At 40.1% G+C, this 22,684-nt stretch overlaps 1 protein-coding gene across 1 annotated transcript; it reads left to right on the top strand.

Annotated features, from left to right (window-relative positions):
• The first annotated feature begins 14,784 nt into the window (after positions 1 to 14,784).
• On the top strand, positions 14,785 to 20,551 carry LOC147181072 (serotransferrin-like). The gene is made up of 18 exons (XM_086077997.1): positions 14,785 to 14,917; positions 15,428 to 15,550; positions 15,868 to 16,019; positions 16,293 to 16,395; positions 16,534 to 16,725; positions 16,801 to 16,930; positions 17,163 to 17,218; positions 17,451 to 17,614; positions 17,743 to 17,896; positions 17,956 to 18,116; positions 18,465 to 18,561; positions 18,626 to 18,646; positions 18,771 to 18,935; positions 19,218 to 19,368; positions 19,736 to 19,803; positions 19,889 to 20,070; positions 20,147 to 20,339; positions 20,443 to 20,551. The coding sequence occupies exons 2-18, from the start codon at positions 15,493 to 15,495 to the stop codon at positions 20,484 to 20,486; spliced, it is 2,091 nt and encodes a 696-aa protein (XP_085934123.1). The 5' UTR covers positions 14,785 to 14,917; positions 15,428 to 15,492; the 3' UTR covers positions 20,487 to 20,551.
• Positions 20,552 to 22,684: the final 2,133 nt, after the last annotated feature.

Genomic DNA, 22,684 nt, shown 5'->3' with positions numbered 1-22,684 from the left:
AGTAGTGGTTTAAACTAGGGTTAGGGTTTCAAAGTAGGGGTTTAAACTAGGGTTAGGGTTTACAAGTAGGGGTTTAAACTAGGGTTAGAGTTTCAAAGTAGGGTTTTAAACTAGGGTTAGGGTTTCAAAGTAGGGTTTTAAACTAGGGTTAGGGTTTCAAAGTAGGGTTTTAAACTAGGGTTAGGGTTTTAAAGTAGGGTTTCAAACAAGGGTTAGGGTTTCAATGTAGGGTTTCAAACTAGAGTTAGGGTTTCAAAGTAGGGGTTTAAACTAGGGTTAGGGTTTCAAAGTAGGGGTTTAAACTAGGCTTAGGGTTTCAAAGTAGGTGTTTAAACTAGGATTAGGGTTTCAAACTAGGGTTAGGGTTTCAAAGTAGGGTTTTAAACTAGGGTTAGGGTTTCAAAGTAGGGTTTTAAACTAGGGCTAGGGTTTCAAAGTAGGGTTTCAAACTAGGGTTAGGGTTTCAAAGTAGGGTTTCAAACTAGGGTTAGGGTTTCAAAGTAGGGGTTTAAACTAGGGTTAGGGTTTTAAAGTAGGAGTTTAAACTAGGGTTACGGTTTATAGTAGGTGTTTAAACTAGGATTAGGGTTTCAAACTAGGGTTATGGTTTCAAAGTAGGGTTTTAAACTAGGGTTAGGGTTTCAAAGTAGGGTTTTAAACTAGGGTTAGGGTTTCAAAGTAGGGTTTTAAACTAGGGTTAGGGTTTCAAAGTAGGGTTTCAAACTAGGGTTAGGGTTTCAAAGTAGGGTTTCAAACTAGGGTTAGGGTTTCAAAGTAGGGCATTAACCTAGGGTTAGGGTTCTAAAGTAGGGGTTTAAACTAGGGTTAGGGTTTCAAAGAAGGGTTTTAAACTAGGGTTAGGGTTTTAAAGTAGGGGTTTCAACTAGGGTTAGGGTTTCAAAGTAGGGTTTTAAACTAGGGTTAGGGTTGCAAAGTAGGGGTTTAAAATTGGGTTAGGGTTTCAAAGTAGGGGTTTAAACTAGGGTTAGGGTTTCAAAGTAGGGCATTAACCTAGGGTTAGGGTTCTAAAGTAGGGGTTTAAACTAGGGTTAGGGTTTCAAAGAAGGGTTTTAAACTAGGGTTAGGGTTTTAAAGTAGGGGTTTCAACTAGGGTTAGGGTTTCAAAGTAGGGTTTTAAACTAGGGTTAGGGTTGCAAAGTAGGGGTTTAAAATTGGGTTAGGGTTTCAAAGTAGGGGTTTAAACTAGGGTTAGGGTTTCAAAGTAGGGGTTTAAACTAGAGTTAGAGTTTCAAAGTAGGGTTTTAAACTAGGGTTAGGGTTTCAAAGTAGGGTTTTAAACTAGGGTTAGGGTTTCAAAGTAGGGTTTTAAACTATGGTTAGGGTTTTAAAGTAGGGTTTCAAACAAGGGTTAGGGTTTCAAAGTAGGGTTTCAAACTAGAGTTAGGGTTTCAAAGTAGGGGTTTAAACTAGGCTTAGGGTTTCAAAGTAGGGGTTTAAACTAGGCTTAGGGTTTCAAAGTAGGTGTTTAAACTAGAGTTAGGGTTTCAAACTAGGGTTATGGTTTTAAAGTAGGGTTTTAAACTAGGGTTAAGGTTTCAAAGTAGTGATTTAAACTCGGATTAGGGTTTCAAAGTAGGGGTTTAAACTACGGTTAGGGTTTCAAAGTAGGGGTTTAAACTAGGGTTAGGGTTTCAAAGTAGGGTTTTAAACTAGGGTTAGGGTTTCAAAGTAGGGTTTTAAACTAGGGTTAGGGTTTAAAAGTAGGGTTTTAAACTAGGGTTAGGGTTTCAAAGTAGGGGTTTAACCTAGGGTTAGGGTTCTAAAGTAGGGGTTTAAACTAAGGTTAGAGTTTCAAAGTAGGGTTTTAAAATAGGGTTAGGGTTTCAAAGTAGGGTTTTAAACTAGGGTTAGGGTTTCAAAGTAGGGTTTCAAACAAGGGTTAGGGTTTCAAAGTTGGTGTTTAAACTAGGGTTAGGGGTTCAAACTAGGGTTATTGTTTCAAAGTAGGGTTTTAAACTAGGGTTAGGGTTTCAAAGTAGTGATTTAAACTCGGGTTAGGGTTTCAAAGTAGGGGTTTAAACTAGGGTTAGGGTTTCAAAATAGGGGTTTAAACTAGGGTTAGGGTTTCAAAGTAGGGTTTTAAACTAGGGTTAGAGTTTCAAAGTAGGGGTTTAAACTAGGGTTAAAGTTTCAAAGGAGGGTTTTAAACTAGGGTTAGGGTTTCAAAGTAGGGGTTTAAACTAGGATTAGGGTTTTAAAGTAGGGGTTTAAAATTGGGTTAGGGTTTCAAAGTAGGGGTTTAAACTAGGTTTAGGGTTTCAAAGTAGGGGTTTAAACTAGGGTTAGGGTTTCAAACTAGGGTTAGGGTTTCAAAGTAGGGTTTTAAACTAAGTTAGGGTTTCAAAATAGGGGTTTAAACTAGGGTTAGGGTTTCAAAAGTAGGGGTTTAAACTAGGGATAAGGTTTCACTTAGGGGTTTAAACTAGGGTTAGGGTTTCAATGTAGGGGTTTAAACAAGGGTTAGGTTTTCAAAGTAGGGGTTTAAACTAGGTTTAGGGTTGCAAAGTAGTGGTTTAAACTAGGATTAGGGTTTCAAAGTAGGGGTTTAAACTAGGGTTAGAGTTTCAAATTAGGGTTTTAAACTAGGGTTAGGGTTTAAAAGTAGGGGTTTAAACTAGGGTTAGGGTTTCAAAGTAGGATTTTAAACTAGGGTTAGGGTTTCAAAGTAGGGGTTTAAACTAGGGTTAGGGTTTCAAAGTAGGGGTTTAAACTAGGGTTAGGTTTCATTGTAGGGGTTTAAACAAGGGTTAGGGTTTCAAAGTAGGGGTTTAAACTAGGTTTAGGGTTTCAAAGTAGGGGTTTAAACTAGGGTTAGGGTTTCAAACTAGGGTTAGGGTTTCAAAGTAGGGTTTTAAACTAAGTTAGGGTTTCAAAATAGGGGTTTAAACTAGGGTTAGGGTTTCAAAAGTAGGGGTTTAAACTAGGGATAAGGTTTCACTTAGGGGTTTAAACTAGGGTTAGGGTTTCAATGTAGGGGTTTAAACAAGGGTTAGGTTTTCAAAGTAGGGGTTTAAACTAGGTTTAGGGTTTCAAAGTAGGGGTTTAAACTAGGGTTAGGGTTTCAAACTAGGGTTAGGGTTTCAAAGTAGGGTTTTAAACTAAGTTATGGTTTCAAAATAGGGGTTTAAACTAGGGTTAGGGTTTCAAAAGTAGGGGTTTAAACTAGGGATACGGTTTCAATTAAGGGTTTAAACTAGGGTTAGGGTTTCAAAGTAGGGGTTTAAATTAGGGTTAGGGTTGCAAAGTAGGAGTTTAAATTAGGGTTAGGGTTGCAAAGTAGTGGGTTTCAAAGTAGGGGTTTAAACTAGCGTTAGGGTTTCAAAGTAGGGGTTTAAACTAGGGTTAGGGTTAAAAAGTAGGGGTTTAAACTAGGGTTAGGGTTGCAAAGTAGTGATTTAAACTAGGGTTAGGGTTTCAAAGTAGGGGTTTAAACTAGGGTTAGAGTTTCAAAGTAGGGTTTTAAACTAGGGTTAGGGTTTCAAAGTAGGGTTTTAAACTAGGGTTAAGGTTTCAAAGTAGGGTTTTATACTAGGGTTAGGGTTTCAAAGTAGGGTTTTAAACTAGGGTTAGGGTTTCAAAGTAGGGTTTCAAACTAGGGTTAGGGTTTCAAAGTAGGGTTTCAAACTAGGGTTAGGGTTTCAAAGTAGGGGTTTAAACTAGGATTAGGGTTTTAAAGTAGGGGTTTAAACTAGTGTTAGGGTTTCAAACTAGGGTTAAGTTTTCAAATTAGGGTTTTAAACTAGGGTTAGGGTTTAAAAGTAGGGGTTTAAACTAGGGTTAGGGTTTCAAAGTAGGATTTTAAACTAGGGTTAGGGTTTCAAAGTAGGGGTTTAAACTAGGGTTAGGGTTGCAAAGTAGTGATTTAAACTAGGGTTAGGGTTTCAAAGTAGGGGTTTAAACTAGGGTTAGGGTTTCAAAGTAGGGGTTTAAACTAGGGTTAGAGTTTCAAAGTAGGGGTTTAAACTAGGGTTAGGGTTTCAAAGTAGGGTTTTAAACTAGGGTTAGGGTTTCAAAGTAGGGTTTTAAACTAGGGTTAGGGTTTCAAAGTAGGGTTTTAAACTAGGGTTAGGGTTTCAAAGTAGGGTTTCAAACTAGGGTTAGGGTTTCAAAGTAGGGTTTCAAACTAGGGTTAGGGTTTCAAAGTAGGGGTTTAAACTAGGGTTAGGGTTTTAAAGTAGGAGTTTAAACTAGGGTTAGGGTTTCATAGTAGGTGTTTAAACTAGGATTAGGGTTTCAAACTAGGGTTATGGTTTCAAAGTAGGGTTTTAAACTAGGGTTACGGTTTCAAAGTAGGGCATTAACCTAGGGTTAGGGTTCTAAAGTAGGGGTTTAAACTAGGGTTAGGGTTTCAAAGAAGGGTTTTAAACTAGGGTTAGGGTTTTAAAGTAGGGGTTTAAACTAGGGTTAGGGTTTCAAAGTAGGGTTTTAAACTAGGGTTAGGGTTGCAAAGTAGGGGTTTAAAATTGGGTTAGGGTTGCAAAGTAGTGGTTTAAACTAGGATTAGGGTTTCAAAGTAGGGGTTTAAACTAGGGTTAGGGTTTCAAAGTAGGGGTTTAAACTAGGGTTAGGGTTAAAAAGTAGGGGTTTAAACTAGGGTTAGGGTTGCAAAGTAGTGGTTTAAACTAGGGTTAGGGTTTCAAAGTAGGGGTTTAAACTAGGGTTAGGTTTTCAAAGTAGGGGTTTAAACTAGGGTTAGAGTTTCAAAGTAGGGGTTTAAACTAGGGTTAGGGTTTCAAAGTAGGGTTTTAAACTAGGGTTAGGGTTTCAAAGTAGGGTTTTAAACTAGGGTTAGGGTTTCAAAGTAGGGTTTTAAACTAGGGTTAGGGTTTCAAAGTAGGGTTTCAAACTAGGGTTAGGGTTTCAAACTAGGGTTTCAAACTAGGGTTAGGGTTTCAAAGTAGGGGTTTAAACTAGGGTTAGGGTTTTAAAGTAGGAGTTTAAACTAGGGTTAGGGTTTCAAAGTAGGTGTTTAAACTAGGATTAGGGTTTCAAACTAGGGTTATGGTTTCAAAGTAGGGTTTTAAACTAGGGTTAGGGTTTCAAAGTAGGGTTTTAAACTAGGGTTAGGGTTTCAAAGTAGGGTTTTAAACTAGGGTTAGGGTTTCAAAGTAGGGTTTTAAACTAGGGTTAGGGTTTCAAAGTAGGGTTTCAAACTAGGGTTAGGGTTTCAAAGTAGGGTTTCAAACTAGGGTAAGGTTTTCAAAGTAGGGGTTTAAACTAGGGTTAGGGTTTTAAAGTAGGAGTTTAAACTAGGGTTAGGGTTCATAGTAGGTGTTTAAACTAGGATTAGGGTTTCAAACTAGGGTTATGGTTTCAAAGTAGGGTTTTAAACTAGGGTTAGGGTTTCAAAGTAGGGTTTTAAACTAGGGTTAGGGTTTCAAAGTAGGGTTTTAAACTAGGGTTAGGGTTTCAAAGTAGGGTTTCAAACTAGGGTTAGGGTTTCAAAGTAGGGTTTCAAACTAGGGTTAGGGTTTCAAAGTAGGGCATTAACCTAGGGTTAGGGTTCTAAAGTAGGGGTTTAAACTAGGATTAGGGTTTCAAAGAAGGGTTTTAAACTAGGGTTAGGGTTTTAAAGTAGGGGTTTCAACTAGGGTTAGGGTTTCAAAGTAGGGTTTTAAACTAGGGTTAGGGTTGCAAAGTAGGGGTTTAAAATTGGGTTAGGGTTGCAAAGTAGTGGTTTAAACTAGGGTTAGGGTTTCAAAGTAGGGGTTTAAACTAGGGTTAGGGTTTCAAAGTAGGGGTTTAAACTAGGGTTAGGGTTTCAAAAGTAGGGGTTTAAACTAGGGATAAGGTTTCACTTAGGGGTTTAAACTAGGGTTAGGGTTTCAATGTAGGGGTTTAAACAAGGGTTAGGTTTTCAAAGTAGGGGTTTAAACTAGGTTTAGGGTTGCAAAGTAGTGGTTTAAACTAGGATTAGGGTTTCAAAGTAGGGGTTTAAACTAGGGTTAGAGTTTCAAATTAGGGTTTTAAACTAGGGTTAGGGTTTAAAAGTAGGGGTTTAAACTAGGGTTAGGGTTTCAAAGTAGGATTTTAAACTAGGGTTAGGGTTTCAAAGTAGGGGTTTAAACTAGGGTTAGGGTTTCAAAGTAGGGGTTTAAACTAGGGTTAGGTTTCATTGTAGGGGTTTAAACAAGGGTTAGGGTTTCAAAGTAGGGGTTTAAACTAGGTTTAGGGTTTCAAAGTAGGGGTTTAAACTAGGGTTAGGGTTTCAAACTAGGGTTAGGGTTTCAAAGTAGGGTTTTAAACTAAGTTAGGGTTTCAAAATAGGGGTTTAAACTAGGGTTAGGGTTTCAAAAGTAGGGGTTTAAACTAGGGATAAGGTTTCACTTAGGGGTTTAAACTAGGGTTAGGGTTTCAATGTAGGGGTTTAAACAAGGGTTAGGTTTTCAAAGTAGGGGTTTAAACTAGGTTTAGGGTTTCAAAGTAGGGGTTTAAACTAGGGTTAGGGTTTCAAACTAGGGTTAGGGTTTCAAAGTAGGGTTTTAAACTAAGTTATGGTTTCAAAATAGGGGTTTAAACTAGGGTTAGGGTTTCAAAAGTAGGGGTTTAAACTAGGGATACGGTTTCAATTAAGGGTTTAAACTAGGGTTAGGGTTTCAAAGTAGGGGTTTAAATTAGGGTTAGGGTTGCAAAGTAGGAGTTTAAATTAGGGTTAGGGTTGCAAAGTAGTGGGTTTCAAAGTAGGGGTTTAAACTAGCGTTAGGGTTTCAAAGTAGGGGTTTAAACTAGGGTTAGGGTTAAAAAGTAGGGGTTTAAACTAGGGTTAGGGTTGCAAAGTAGTGATTTAAACTAGGGTTAGGGTTTCAAAGTAGGGGTTTAAACTAGGGTTAGAGTTTCAAAGTAGGGTTTTAAACTAGGGTTAGGGTTTCAAAGTAGGGTTTTAAACTAGGGTTAAGGTTTCAAAGTAGGGTTTTATACTAGGGTTAGGGTTTCAAAGTAGGGTTTTAAACTAGGGTTAGGGTTTCAAAGTAGGGTTTCAAACTAGGGTTAGGGTTTCAAAGTAGGGTTTCAAACTAGGGTTAGGGTTTCAAAGTAGGGGTTTAAACTAGGATTAGGGTTTTAAAGTAGGGGTTTAAACTAGTGTTAGGGTTTCAAACTAGGGTTAAGTTTTCAAATTAGGGTTTTAAACTAGGGTTAGGGTTTAAAAGTAGGGGTTTAAACTAGGGTTAGGGTTTCAAAGTAGGATTTTAAACTAGGGTTAGGGTTTCAAAGTAGGGGTTTAAACTAGGGTTAGGGTTGCAAAGTAGTGATTTAAACTAGGGTTAGGGTTTCAAAGTAGGGGTTTAAACTAGGGTTAGGGTTTCAAAGTAGGGGTTTAAACTAGGGTTAGAGTTTCAAAGTAGGGGTTTAAACTAGGGTTAGGGTTTCAAAGTAGGGTTTTAAACTAGGGTTAGGGTTTCAAAGTAGGGTTTTAAACTAGGGTTAGGGTTTCAAAGTAGGGTTTTAAACTAGGGTTAGGGTTTCAAAGTAGGGTTTCAAACCAGGGTTAGGGTTTCAAAGTAGGGTTTCAAACTAGGGTTAGGGTTTCAAAGTAGGGGTTTAAACTAGGGTTAGGGTTTTAAAGTAGGAGTTTAAACTAGGGTTAGGGTTTCATAGTAGGTGTTTAAACTAGGATTAGGGTTTCAAACTAGGGTTATGGTTTCAAAGTAGGGTTTTAAACTAGGGTTACGGTTTCAAAGTAGGGCATTAACCTAGGGTTAGGGTTCTAAAGTAGGGGTTTAAACTAGGGTTAGGGTTTCAAAGAAGGGTTTTAAACTAGGGTTAGGGTTTTAAAGTAGGGGTTTAAACTAGGGTTAGGGTTTCAAAGTAGGGTTTTAAACTAGGGTTAGGGTTGCAAAGTAGGGGTTTAAAATTGGGTTAGGGTTGCAAAGTAGTGGTTTAAACTAGGATTAGGGTTTCAAAGTAGGGGTTTAAACTAGGGTTAGGGTTTCAAAGTAGGGGTTTAAACTAGGGTTAGGGTTAAAAAGTAGGGGTTTAAACTAGGGTTAGGGTTGCAAAGTAGTGGTTTAAACTAGGGTTAGGGTTTCAAAGTAGGGGTTTAAACTAGGGTTAGGTTTTCAAAGTAGGGGTTTAAACTAGGGTTAGAGTTTCAAAGTAGGGGTTTAAACTAGGGTTAGGGTTTCAAAGTAGGGTTTTAAACTAGGGTTAGGGTTTCAAAGTAGGGTTTTAAACTAGGGTTAGGGTTTCAAAGTAGGGTTTTAAACTAGGGTTAGGGTTTCAAAGTAGGGTTTCAAACTAGGGTTAGGGTTTCAAACTAGGGTTTCAAACTAGGGTTAGGGTTTCAAAGTAGGGGTTTAAACTAGGGTTAGGGTTTTAAAGTAGGAGTTTAAACTAGGGTTAGGGTTTCAAAGTAGGTGTTTAAACTAGGATTAGGGTTTCAAACTAGGGTTATGGTTTCAAAGTAGGGTTTTAAACTAGGGTTAGGGTTTCAAAGTAGGGTTTTAAACTAGGGTTAGGGTTTCAAAGTAGGGTTTTAAACTAGGGTTAGGGTTTCAAAGTAGGGTTTTAAACTAGGGTTAGGGTTTCAAAGTAGGGTTTCAAACTAGGGTAAGGTTTTCAAAGTAGGGGTTTAAACTAGGGTTAGGGTTTTAAAGTAGGAGTTTAAACTAGGGTTAGGGTTCATAGTAGGTGTTTAAACTAGGATTAGGGTTTCAAACTAGGGTTATGGTTTCAAAGTAGGGTTTTAAACTAGGGTTAGGGTTTCAAAGTAGGGTTTTAAACTAGGGTTAGGGTTTCAAAGTAGGGTTTTAAACTAGGGTTAGGGTTTCAAAGTAGGGTTTCAAACTAGGGTTAGGGTTTCAAAGTAGGGTTTCAAACTAGGGTTAGGGTTTCAAAGTAGGGCATTAACCTAGGGTTAGGGTTCTAAAGTAGGGGTTTAAACTAGGATTAGGGTTTCAAAGAAGGGTTTTAAACTAGGGTTAGGGTTTTAAAGTAGGGGTTTCAACTAGGGTTAGGGTTTCAAAGTAGGGTTTTAAACTAGGGTTAGGGTTGCAAAGTAGGGGTTTAAAATTGGGTTAGGGTTGCAAAGTAGTGGTTTAAACTAGGGTTAGGGTTTCAAAGTAGGGTTTTAAACTAGGGTTAGGGTTTCAAAGTAGGGTTTTAAACTAGGGTTAGGGTTTCAAAGTAGGGTTTTAAACTAGGGTTAGGGTTTCAAAGTAGGGTTTCAAACTTGGGTTAGGGTTTCAAAGTAGGGTTTCAAACTAGGGTTAGGGTTTCAAAGTAGGGGTTTAAACTAGGGTTAGGGTTTTAAAGTAGGGGTTTAAACTAGGGTTAGGGTTTCAAAGTAGGGTTTCAAACTAGGGTTAGGGTTTCAAAGTAGGGCATTAACCTAGGGTTAGGGTTCTAAAGTAGGGGTTTAAACTAGGGTTAGGGTTTCAAAGAAGGGTTTTAAACTAGGGTTAGGGTTTTAAAGTAGGGGTTTCAACTAGGATTAGGGTTTCAAAGTAGGGTTTTAAACTAGGGTTAGGGTTGCAAAGTAGGGGTTTAAAATTGGGTTAGGGTTGCAAAGTAGTGGTTTAAACTAGGGTTAGGGTTTCAAAGTAGGGGTTTAAACTAGGGTTAGGGTTTCAAAGTAGGGGTTTAAACTAGGGTTAGAGTTTCAAAGTAGGGTTTTAAACTAGGGTTAGGGTTTCAAAGCAGGGTTTTAAACTAGGGTTAGGGTTTCAAAGTAGGGTTTTAAACTAGGGTTAGGGTTTCAAAGTAGGGTTTTAAACTAGGGTTAGGGTTTCAAAGTAGGGTTTCAAACTTGGGTTAGGGTTTCAAAGTAGGGTTTCAAACTAGGGTTAGGGTTTCAAAGTAGGGGTTTAAACTAGGGTTAGGGTTTTAAAGTAGGGGTTTAAACTAGGGTTAGGGTTTCAAAGTAGGTGTTTAAACTAGGTTTAGGGTTTCAAACTAGGGTTATGGTTTCAAAGTAGGGTTTTAAACTAGGGTTAGGATTTCAAAGTAGGGTTTTAAACTAGGGTTAGGGTTTCAAAGTAGGGGTTTAAACTAGGGTTAGGGTTTTAAAGTAGGGTTTTAAACTAGGGTTAGGGTTTCAAAGTAGGGGTTTAAAATAGGGTTAGGGTTTTAAAGTAGGGTTTTAAACTAGGGTTAGGGTTTCAAAGTGGGGGTTTAAACTAGGGTTAGGGTTTAAAAGTAGGGGTTTAAACTTGGGTTAAGGTTTTAATGTAGGGGTTTAAACAAGGGTTAGGGTTTCAAAGTAGGGTTTTAAACAAGGGTTAGGGTTTCAAAGTAGGGGTTTAAACTAAGGTTAGGGTTTTAAAGTAGGGTTTTAAACTAGGGTTAGGGTTTCAAAGTAGGGGTTTAAAATAGGGTTAGGGTTTTAAAGTAGGGTTTTAAACTAGGGTTAGGGTTTCAAAGTAGGGTTTTTAACTAGGGTTAGGGTTTCAAAGTAGGGGTTTAAACTAGGTTTAGGGTTTCAAAGTAGGGGTTTACACTAGGGTTAGGGTTGAAATAAGGCCATTTCACCTTTAAAAACTAATTGTATAAAGCTTATTTTCAGACTAATATAGATCGACACATTTTTCTTGTTACAAGTTATCGAAGTAAAATGATCGTGCTGCACTGGCAGATCATTTCACTTGTTTATAGTAAATTTACACAAATAAATGTTTTTGCAGTGTGGCAACATAACTGTGCTGCTCTTCTATAATACTGTTAAAAATAACTAGTGTTAAAAACATTTAAGATTTAAAAATACAAATTTGCCAATTTTTGCCATCTGCCTTAACAACTCATGTTTTATCATGGAGCTTTTTTTCCCTGGTGTGGCAGCATTACTGTACAATTCTGGCCGCTACCTTCACTGGCTACCCGTGACACGGACTTTTCAAAATGGTTGAAACAATTTTTTCCCCCAATTTTTTTCTGCAGATTTAATGATGTGCCGTCTGTTGTGGAGTAGATATTTTCCTCCGCGTGTTCGTTTTCTTTCGTGTAGTGAGAATGTTGGTTATCTGAATACAGGCTGGAGATCAATGAACAGTTCCTTCAAAGCTTTTATTTCTACAGAATATTCCGGGCACAAGCGAGTTACAGGCAATGGATTACAGAGGATTTACAATATTCTTATACTATCTTGACGGGCGGTACCACACAGTTTCCAGTAAACAGTTCAACCGGAGTTGACCGGACATGAGATAAAACTCAAGGACATCATTCAAACACAGACCAAAGCCCATTTGAGAAATAGAGGAGGTTATTCAGTCATGACAGCATCTGGCAGAAATTGCGATAACACTCACAAGGATACATCCGCAGATCAAAGCTCTACTGAGGAAATGAGGAAATGAAAACAGTTATGACTAAATCTGGGCAGAAGATACACTTCAATCCCCCTTTCGGACTCGAAAGAGTCCGACACATGAAATGAACAAAATAAAAACAATTAAATAAATACAAAAACAGGTACTAGCGGCGTCATCGTGGCAGACGGCTGGCGCAACATTAAGCAAGGGTTGTGTGGAAAGATTGGACATTATCATCTCATCAGTAGAATAAGAAGCAAAAGCACGCAACAATGAAACATCCCTTTAGTAGTGAGAGAAGGTTGTTTAGCAGTATGTGGCATGAAAGAACAATTTAATTCATTGAAAGATTTTGCAGTGGAGTAAGCATATGTGTTCCACATGTTGATAGTTAAGGGATGTCCCCTGTCCATGGGGTGCCAGGGAGTTTGTGGAGAATCAATACTTCGCTTAGTACGATGTGTTGTGGTTATGTTCAAGGTTGTACTGAGGGGCTTCCAGAGATACCAGATTGGCATAAAAGTCGATATGAGAAAGAGTGTCGTGATGTAACAGCAGATGGAGATGCGTTCCCACTTCAAAGCCATCTCGAGATGATGTTCTTGGGTTGCTGCTGGAGGGCGCTGTCAGCTTCTTCAGGACCTTAGGATAGACTGCCTGGTCCCAGGATGAGTCACTGGGATTATTCTGCCCGTATACCGTGAACACAACTTTAATAGAACGATGTCAGTGGGAGCCGGGTTGCTTCTCGGTGTTGTTGGGTGATTGCCTGGTGCACTGCAGGGACAATGGCTCCAGCCGGTGTCCTTGCCGGTCGGGTGGAGGAGATGTGATACCACGTATCATCTTTTCAGTGCAGGCGAACTGCAGAAGATGTCCTCTCCGTCACCTTGTGGGGTCCTGTCCACCTGGGCTCAGACCATTTTCTATTAATCACTTTCAACCATACATATTCACAATCATTTATTTCTGAAGGACCATCTGGTTGTTTTTTTGTTAGCTGGGAGAAAGTAAATGTTAGTTGTTTAAGTTCTGGAGGTCCTGGAACGTGCGTCTCTTCCAATGGAGCTGTTGGAGCCGGAAATGGTCTGTTGGTGTGACATTCAAACGGAGTCCAGCCTTTGGCTGAGTATAGTGACATTCGCACATTCATTAGTGCAACAGGAAGAGCTTGTAGCCAATTCAAATTTGATGAGGCCAGTGCTTTAGCCAATTTTTCTTTAATATTTCTATTCATTCGCTCAACCTGTCCTTGGGATTGGGGATGATACACTGAACCAAATGAGTGTGTTTAGCCCCGATGCCTTTTCTACTGCTTGTAGATGTTTGTTTTTGAAATGTTGGGCTGTAGCCCGCCGCTTCCTTTTCCGCTTTGTCCGCCGAATCATTTCCTGCTGACACAAAATCTTTTTTTTTTTTTTGTCCTTTACATTTTATCACAGCTACTGCTTTAGGCAGTAGTAAGGCGTCTTTTAACGCAAAGATGTATTGATGGTAGTTAATGGGTGTCCATGTTGCAGTCATGAAGTCATTTCTTTGCCATTCTGCCATGGCGGTGTGCACAACTACATGTGCACACGCAGAGTCAGTGTAGATGTTTACAGTCTTTCCTTGTGCTAACTTCAGTGCAGTTGTTACGGCCACTATTTCTGCTCGTTGAGCTGACTGTGGCCCTGTGAGTCTCTCTGCCACTATCGTGTCAAAGTTTGTTCCTGTCATTTGTGTTACATCAAAACCTGATTGGAGTCCTTTGTCGCCTTTAAAACACGAGCCGTCCGTAAATAACGTCAAGTCTGGGTCGTCCAGTGGTGTGTCGTAAAGGTCTTTTCTCAGTGAGTTTTCTTCCAGAATTCGCTGAGTGCAGCAATGGGGTTGTCCTTCTAACAGGCCTGCTGCCAAGTTAATTCCTTTATGTATAAACAAAATGTGGGGTTGTGTCAGGACTGATTCAATCTTTCTCTGCCGTCCCCCATGTCATAGTAAATGCTTGGCTGGTTCCGTACTGCACTGTACTGTGTGATGTACGTACTGTCAGCGGGTGATGTAACACAATGTGAGATGTTTTCTGAATCAGGCGAGCTAATGCTGAAGCAAAGGCTGCACAAAGAGGATGATGTTGTTCATAATCTTCAAGAGGCGTTGATGCATAAAGGCAAACATGTCTTTCACCTATCTCCCCCTTCTGATAAAGAACAGCAGAAACACTGCTGGGGGTTTTTTCAGAAACATCCAGAAAGAACATCTTGTTGTAGTCAGGGATGACAAGAGCCGCAGCTGATGACAAGAACTGTTTAAGCAGAACAAAAGAGTTGTCAGCGGCTGGAGTCTAAGAAAGAGTATGTGAAGCCAGGTGGCTCAAAAGGAGCTGTGTAGCTAGAAGGCAGGACGCCTCGGATGGTGCAGCTAGGAGTAGGTCATCCACATACTGCACCAAAACAACATCCGGAGGAAGTTGGAGAGGTGACAGTAACTGTCGAAGGTAATCATTGAAAAGTCCAGGAGACAACACAAAACCTTGAAGAAAACGGGTGTAGGAGTAACACTCATCATTCCACGTAAATGCAAAATACTTCTGCATAGACGGGTCAAGAGGAATACAAAAGAATGCATTAGCAAGATCAATGCAGGTAAAATGAGTGTGTGATGGAGTGATTTGTGACAGAGTCGAGTGAGGATTGGGCACCAGCAGGGTAGGGGTCATAACTACGGCATTAATAGCTCTTAGATCATGTACCATTCGAAATTTACCAGTTTACTTGTCGACTTCCTCCTTCCCCCTTCTGATAAAGGGCAGCAGAAACACTGCTCTCTCTCTCGTTTTCTTTCGGGTAGTGAGAATAGTTGGTTATCTGAATACAGGCTGGAGATCGATGAACAGTTCCTTCAAAGCTTTTATTTCTACAGAATATTCCGGGCACAAGTGAGTGACAGACAATGGCTGTAGCCTCTCACAAGTGCGAAGATTACAGAGGATTTACAATATTCTTATACTATCTTGAAAGGCGGTACCACACAGTTTCCAGTAAACAGTTCAACCGGAGTTGACCGGACATGAGATAAAACTCAAGGACATCATTCAAACACAGACCAAAGCCCATTTGAGAAATAGAGGAGGTTATTCAGTCATGACTGCACCTGGCAGAAATTGCGATAACACTCGCAAGGATACATCCGCAGAACAAACTCTACTGAGGAAATGAGGAAATTAAAACAGTTATGACTAAATCGGGGCAGAAGATACACTTCACGTCTTATGAAGTAAAGTTGTTGTTTTTTAAACACATTATGGAGCAAAAAAAAGTTGAGTTGATGTTTGTATAAAATGTAACATTATAAAGCGCTATGGTCTCATTCAAAATACATTGCAACATTGTTGTTTTTTATTTCTTTCTTTTTTTTGAGACACTGGAACGGATTAATGGCGTCATGTCTATTCATTTTCAATCTTGCCTGCAGCCATCATGGCTCTCCTTCATTTACTCTGGCCACCACTAGGAGCGCTATTACCTCTTTGGCAGACCAGCTGGTTGCAGCACCTGAGGTCAATCAGCATTCAGCTGAGCCAAGATATAAAAGGAGTGATGAGGAATCTGGGGTCCTCTCTTTTCTTCGCTTTTTGGCACAAAGAGCAAGGCCACAAATTGAACAAAGTAGGTGATGATGTCATTTTACATGTATTATTGAAATGTTTGCTAGCCCCCCCCCCCCCTCCCAAGCTAATTAGCAATTAAATTGATCATTTAACTCTTAAATTGATAGATTTATTCCAATTATGCAAAATAGGCTTTGCGTAAATACTATCTGACTAAACTTTCAGCATTTACTTATTATTTTGAATTTCAGTATTTAACATTGCTGTCATCTGTTGGCAAATTGTAGCGGAAAATGCTCACTTGATGCTAAATGTTACATAAACAAAAAATGTTGAATCTTTGTTTTGGATGAGAATGTTCAGTTAGTTGGCATTTAAATTTAGCACAGTATAATGTATATTTTAACTAATACATCAAAGCTGTCAATTGTGAAGGTGTGTTGTGGGAGCGGGGGACTTGATTCACACAGCTTCCTTCCCCCTTCAAATTCTGCATTCGTAAAAACACCCACCCAATGGGGAAACCTGAGCGGACTGTCATTTATCGCTTCTGCTCCCTCCCCTCCAGTCCATAGTGTGGCTATAAGAGGACTCTGACTGCAGCTCACTCTGCTGACCTGGAGACGGTCCACCATGAAGCATCTCCTCTCGTCACCTCTGAGTCCGACGCTACTGCTGCTCAGCTACTTGGGTAAATGCCAATATTTTACATTTTTATACACTAGCTTTTATCCATGGTTGAGACTGTCGTCATTAAATGGCATACCAACTCGTAGCCACTAGTACATGGATGTTAATCGTGGTATCAAAGTGCTCTAAAGGCTAAACAAACACAAGTGGTTGTTTATTTAGTGCACAATTAAACCGTAGTAGTTTGCTGCACTAGTAGCCAACTAAAATGTTTCAATGTATACTCTCTCATCGAGCTCAAGGTCCATATTTGTAAACTGTCATCACTAGTATGCTTGCACCGCGATACTACTTTGCTTTGTTGTACTTTTTTTGCAGTAGCTGTTGTGCTGTCGGCCACCACCGAACACGTGAGGTGGTGCGTCATATCTGACAATGAGCACCAGAAGTGTTTGGACCTTGCCGCCAAGGCGCCAGTCTTCACCTGTGTCAGGAAATTGGACTCTTTGGGATGCATCACTGCCATTCATGTGAGTGATTTTTTTTTTTCCTTTCCCAAATGGATCTTAAACAGAATGGTGGTCTAACGTTTGATTGCAGCATCTTGTTCAAAACAGTCGAGGTTGACTTTTCTCACTGTGCTTTCAAAAGGGCTGGGAGAGTACAAAGTAAACAAAAGTTTCTTGAGTTTTAGCAAATTTGCTTAAATGCAGAAAGTTGGCAACACTGGCTGTTGTGAAAGTGGCCAATGATGTGAATTTCTTTTTTTTATTCATATGAATTTTTCACTTGTCTATGGACAGGAGGGTACAGCAGACGCCATCACCTTGGATGGAGGAGACATCTACACCGCTGGCCTGGAGGACTACAAACTCCATCCCATAATTGCTGAGGACTATGGTGCCAGTAAGTCGACAATCATTCGATAATGACAACATTTTAAGTCATGCTTTGGGTTTTTGTGGAATGCCTGAAAGCATATTGTCGCAGAGGAAAATGCCATAATTTTTCAAATGACATAAAATCATTCTTCAATTTGCTCAGATTCAGATAGCTGCTACTACGCAGTCGCTGTGGTTAAGAAGGACTCCGGGTTCGGAATCCGAGACCTGAAAGGGAAGAGATCTTGCCACACTGGCTTGGGAAAATCTGCCGGCTGGAACATCCCAATTGGAACTCTGATTAAGTTGGGTGTGCTGAATTGGGGAGGCATTGAGGATGAAACTATTGAGGCCGGTGAGTGATGTCAGTGGTTAGACCTGATTTAAGCCACTTTGCGTTTTGAAGCTTCCCCCTTTTCTGTGTGTGCAGCTGTGGGTAACTTCTTCTCCCAGAGCTGTGTCCCAGGAGCAGAAAAGGGTTCTAAACTGTGTGGAAGCTGCAAGGGAGACTGCTCACGTTCTCACAACGAACCTTACTATGACTACAGTGGCGCATTCCAGTAAGCAGTGCTCCCCCACTCGACTGATTTTTAAATGCTTTTAGTTGTTAGTGGTTGGTTCAATGGATCTTTATAGTTTAGTTGTGGTAGGACGTGTAGCTTGACCAAAAAGGGTCCCAGGATTGACCCCGTGGGATCAATGAAGTCATAGACACTTGGTCTGAGAAGTACGTGTCACTAAGTTTCGAAGCAGTTTTACATGGTTGTTTTTTTTATGTGTAACTCTTACTAGGTGCCTGGTCGAAAATGCTGGCGATGTGGCGTTTGTACAACATCTGACGGTACCAGGTGAGTTTCTTCAATGTACTGTCTTGTGTTCATTCACATTAAAGCTTTGTGTAAAAAAAGCCTTCACATTTAGCATCAAACCCCTGAACCCATTTGAGAAACTAGAGCTGAGTGAAACAAAGTTTTCTTGCCATATGGGCATTAAACTGTGTGGAACAAGACTAACTGCACTGTTTGGTGTGATTTTTGATCAACAGAAATTAATTCGATGTGATATTTTTTATTCTTACAGACAACATGAAGGCTGACTACGAGCTGCTGTGCATGGACAACACCAGAGCACCCATTGACAAGTACGAGGAATGCCACCTTGCCAGGGTACCCGCTCACGCCGTGGTCACCTGCCAAGACCCACAGCTGGCAGAGTGTATCTGGAATAACCTCACCACCGTGCAGGTAGGCTGAACACTTGATTTGAGAAAAAAATGAGGTTGTTATAAGGCCCAGGACCTGCTACTGTTGTAGGGGATTCCCTCCCCTTAAATTTGTTTAAATGTGTGTGTTTTTTTTTTTTTTTTATACAGGGATTTGACCTGTTCTCCTCTGAAGCGTATGCACCTGCCAAGAATCTGATGTTCAAAGACTCGACTGAAAAGCTTGTCAGGTTGCCTGCAAACGTCAGCTCCTTCCTGTATCTGGGTGCCAGCTATTTGGGCATCGTGCGCTCCCTCAACAAAGGTAACAAACACAATGAAACTCAGGTGAACACTTTAAGCAAAATTTGTATCACTTTTCAGAGGTCACTGCAGCTGGATCAAACACCATCACATGGTGTTCCGTGGGCATGAGCGAGACTCAGAAATGTAACGAATGGAGCGGCGAGGGCATGGTGGATGGCGAATACAAAATTCTGTGCCGGAGCGCACCTACTGTGGAAGAGTGCATGAAGATGATCATGGTAAAATGACAAATGTGTATACAAAATTTAAGGGTCTGCAAAACGTATGGTAGCTCCCTTGTAAAGTGTTAAAAAAAAATTGTTAAACAAATTGGATGGACATATCTGATACCAGAATTAGTTAGACTTATCATAGCTTTTGCTAAATGAGCTCAAATTAGAATTGGTGATCAAAAACGGCTAAATGGGCTAAATGCTGACCTCGCAACGTATAATGTAAGACCACTGAGTTAACTTTTAACAATTAACTGGGTGGACATTGCTACAGTAGGCCTATATAACGGGACAAGTTTGGCAGCCCATGCTTGAAATTGAAGTGTATTTCAGCCATTTTGTTTTTCACTTCAGCGCAAAGATGCAGATGCGTTGGCAGTGGATGGAGGAGAGGTGTACACCGCTGGGCAGTGCGGTCTGGTTCCAGCCATGGTGGAGCAGTATGATGAAGGTAAAAAGTGAATAGTTTGGTAATTGTGGCTCGCAAGTAACAGTTTTACATTTTCTCTCTACAGCAAAGTGCAGTCAAGCTGGAGGTAAATAGATTTTTCTATTACAATGACAAAAAAAATATTTTCGAGTCTTGGTTGACTCTCACAACTTTGCAATGTGTCATTATTGTAAAGATTTCATTTAAAAAAACTAATGTCGTGTATTTAGCCTCAGCATCCTCCTATTATGCCGTTGCTGTGGTAAAGAAGGGTTCTGGGGTGACTTGGGCAACGCTGAGGGGCAAGAGGTCATGCCACACAGGCTTTGGCAGGACCGCCGGCTGGAACATCCCCATGGGTAAAATCTACAAAGAGACTAACGACTGCAACTTCAGTAAGTGCAATGTAAAATGCATGACTAAATTGTAACTGGCATTTTTGGGGCATTAAGTGTTGTAGACTGACACTGTTAACAAATGTGAATGTCAGCTAGTTGTCTGGTCTAAACTTTGAGAGTTTGTCAACACTGGTGTATAGCAGTGCAACAATTAAAATAGTTACAGCCTTACTGGTGTATAATTATTCACACCACGGGGTATATGCATTGCGTTTTAATATACAGGTACATTTCAAGTTGTCTAAAATGTAACTATATTGCCATGTGCTGTTTCCTCAGCCAACTTCTTCAGTAGCGGCTGTGCCCCCGGATCCCCAGCAGGTTCACCATTTTGCACTCAGTGTGTAGGCAGTGGCAAAACTGTGGATGACAAAGCAAAGTGCCACGCAAGTTCAGAAGAGAAGTACTACGGCTACGCTGGGGCCTTTAGGTAAAGTCATAACAGTGCAGCGGTTAATCATTGGGAAAGCATCAGGCCGCTTTCTATTGCCCTTGGCATAATCAGGGCTTATTCAAAGTTTCCTATCCCAATTGACTTTTCAAATTAAGCCGGGTACATGCATCCTGGACTGGTTGCCAGCCAATTGCAGGGTACAAAAAGGCAAATGAGCTTTCACTTGTATGATGGGATTAGTCTTCAATTAAGCTACCATGTGTTTTGAATGGGGGCAAAAAAAAATGTAACCACTCTACTGAGGCAGCAGTACAAACCAGAATTATACCATCTTGGAAAAACATGAATTGTAACTTAAAGCCTGAAATGCTTTATTATTGACTTAATTCTCCCCTCTTTTCAGATGTCTTGTTGAGGGTGCTGGTGACGTGGCCTTCATTAAACATACAATTGTTGCAGAAAACAGTGACGGTAACTTGACGCCTTAACAACCCCCCCCCCCCCATCCAATCATGAGCACCATATCCTGTCACATCATACTTGTGCTCCGTTGCAGGAAAGGGTCCAGCATGGGCCGTTAATGTCTCGAGCAGCGACTACGAGCTGATTTGCCCCACCAAGGGTCCGGTGCCAATCACAGACTTTGAGTCTTGCCACCTGGGAGCCTCGCCAGCACACGCTGTGGTTACCCGTCCCGAAACCCACCAAACTGTTGTCACCGTTCTTCAGGAACAGCAGGTACGAAGTGCTCTTTTGCCTCATAATTGTCGTGCAGAAGCTTAGTTTTCATTTTCTATAAATCTTTCATTTCTAGACCCGGTTCGGCAGAACTGGCAGTGACCCCAGTTTTGCAATGTTTGAGTCGGCACCTGAGAAGAACCTCCTTTTCAAAGACTCCACAAAGTGTCTCCAGCTGGTGCCAAGCGGATGCAGTTATAAGACCTTCTTGGGACCAGATTACATGGATGCCATGACCTCACTGAGGCAGTGCACGGACTCCACACCAGGTTTGGCTGTTTAGGGGCTTTAACCTCTAAAGTATGGCGTAAAAGTCTGACCTTGTACCAGCAACACATCCACATTATCTAATTTGTATTTTATCTTCCACAGATCTGGAGAAACTGTGCACTTCCCACACCTGTCAGAGCAACTAGATATGTCACAGCAGCCACGTTGGAATCAACAAACCCTTTCTATAAATTAACATGTACCTCATTTAACAAATAAAAGCATTTTCAATGACTTGGTCTGAATCTTACCAGCAATTAGTGTTCAAGTAAACCTATGGTTAAGTTGGTTACTTTCCTCCCTGCTCATGGAGCCTTGCACGATCTAATAAAACAATAGAGTGAAATGATGTATTAGAATTTGAAGTTGGCTGCTTCGGGAACTTAAACAATGTTTATCATGCTCAAATGGAAAGGAGTTTCTAACTTTTGCTATGTTGAACATGAAATAATTGCTATCAATTCAACCTTGCGTAATTATTAGCTATAGTGCAATTGCTGTAAGATGACTGAAGGGTTGCTGGTTCAAATCCTGACTATTTAAAATGGCCTTGGGTAAGTCACTAACCCTAAATGCTCTATTAATGAAATTGGTTTAAATCAAGGTTATTGCACTGCAAAAACACATCTGATCTTGAAATCACTTAAGTTGGGGGCTTGAATTACATTGTGGAAATTATTCAACTTTTTGAGGATATTCAAATTTTTGGGCCGAGCTCCTTAAGATATGATTTCTTTAGCCTAAATTTGCTTATTTTGCTCTGAAAAGTTATTTTTACTTTAAAGATTATCTAAAGATCATTCTGCTTATTTTAAGATACTTATCACTTATTTGATCAAGTGGTCTTAACCTTGAGTGTTAACAGACAGTTGTAAGTACTGTGAGGCTTAAAACCAACCTTTTGCATGTTTTAAGATCACTAACCAACATCAAAGGCCCTGAAATAAGATGAATGGGAAAAATATACTAGTCTGAAAACAATCAAAAGCGCAATATAGCACTTTATTGTAAGCAGTTTTTATTTCATTATATTTACTAAGCAAATTGCTCCTCTTTCCAGTACACATTGTACCAGCTCAGTAGTTTAGTGGTAGAGTGTCTACCCTCAGACTGGGAGGTTATGGGTTCGATCCCTGGCTTGGTCGTACCAAATGCAATTATTAATGCAACTGTTATCTCCCTGCTTGACACTCAACTTAAAGTACAAAAAAAGATGAACACACAAAAAATTTATTTACTTGAAATAAGGCCATTTCACCTTTAAAAACTAATTGTATAAAGCTTATTTTCAGACTAATATAGATCGACACATTTTTCTTGTTACAAGATATCGAAGTAAAATGATCTTGCTGCACTGGCAGATCATTTCATTTGTTTATAGTAAATTTACTCAAATAAGTGTTTTTGCAGTGTGGCAAAATAACTGTGCTGCTCTTCTATAATACTGTTAAAAAGAACTAGTGTTAAAAACATTTAGGATTTAAAAATACAAATTTGCCAATTTTTGCCATCTGCCTTAACAACTCATGTTTTATCATGGAGCTTTTTTTCCCTGGTGTGGCAGCATTACTGTACAATTCTGGCCGCTACCTTCACTGGCTAGCCGTGACACGGACTTTTCAAAATGGTTGAAACAATTTTTTCCCCCAATTTTTTTCTGCAGATTTAATGATGTGCCGTCTGTTGTGGAGTAGATATTTTCCTCCGCGTGTTCGTTTTCTTTCGTGTAGTGAGAATGTTGGTTATCTGAATACAGGCTGGAGATCGATGAACAGTTCCTTCAAAGCTTTTATTTCTACAGAATATTCCGGGCACAAGCGAGTTACAGGCAATGGATTACAGAGGATTTACAATATTCTTATACTATCTTGACGGGCGGTACCACACAGTTTCCAGTAAACAGTTCAACCGGAGTTGACCGGACATGAGATAAAACTCAAGGACATCATTCAAACACAGACCAAAGCCCATTTGAGAAATAGAGGAGGTTATTCAGTCATGACAGCATCTGGCAGAAATTGCGATAACACTCACAAGGATACATCCGCAGAACAAAGCTCTACTGAGGAAATGAGGAAATGAAAACAGTTATGACTAAATCTGGGCAGAAGATACACTTCAATCCCCCTTTCGGACTCGAAAGAGTCCGACACATGAAATGAACAAAATAAAAACAATTAAATAAATACAAAAACAGGTACTAGCGGCGTCATCGTGGCAGACGGCTGGCGCAACATTAAGCAAGGGTTGTGTGGAAAGATTGGACATTATCATCTCATCAGTAGAATAAGAAGCAAAAGCACGCAACAATGAAACTCCCCTTTAGTAGTGAGAGAAGGTTGTT

The sequence above is a fragment of the Leptonotus elevatus genome, chromosome 1 (assembly GCF_054856555.1).
Source record: "Leptonotus elevatus isolate MCC_2025b chromosome 1, RoL_Lele_1.0, whole genome shotgun sequence".
NCBI classification, from domain to species: domain Eukaryota; kingdom Metazoa; phylum Chordata; class Actinopteri; order Syngnathiformes; family Syngnathidae; genus Leptonotus; species Leptonotus elevatus.
This window is presented reverse-complemented; position numbering and strand designations above follow the sequence as displayed.

Coding starts and splice junctions, on each gene's coding strand:
- LOC147181072 (XM_086077997.1), top strand. CDS start 15,493: ATGAAGCATCTCCTCTCGTCACCTCTGAGTCCGACGCTACTGCTGCTC. Junction 16,020..16,292: donor GATGCATCACTGCCATTCAT/GTGAGTGATTTT, acceptor GTCTATGGACAG/GAGGGTACAGCAGACGCCAT. Junction 16,931..17,162: donor GACTACAGTGGCGCATTCCA/GTAAGCAGTGCT, acceptor AACTCTTACTAG/GTGCCTGGTCGAAAATGCTG.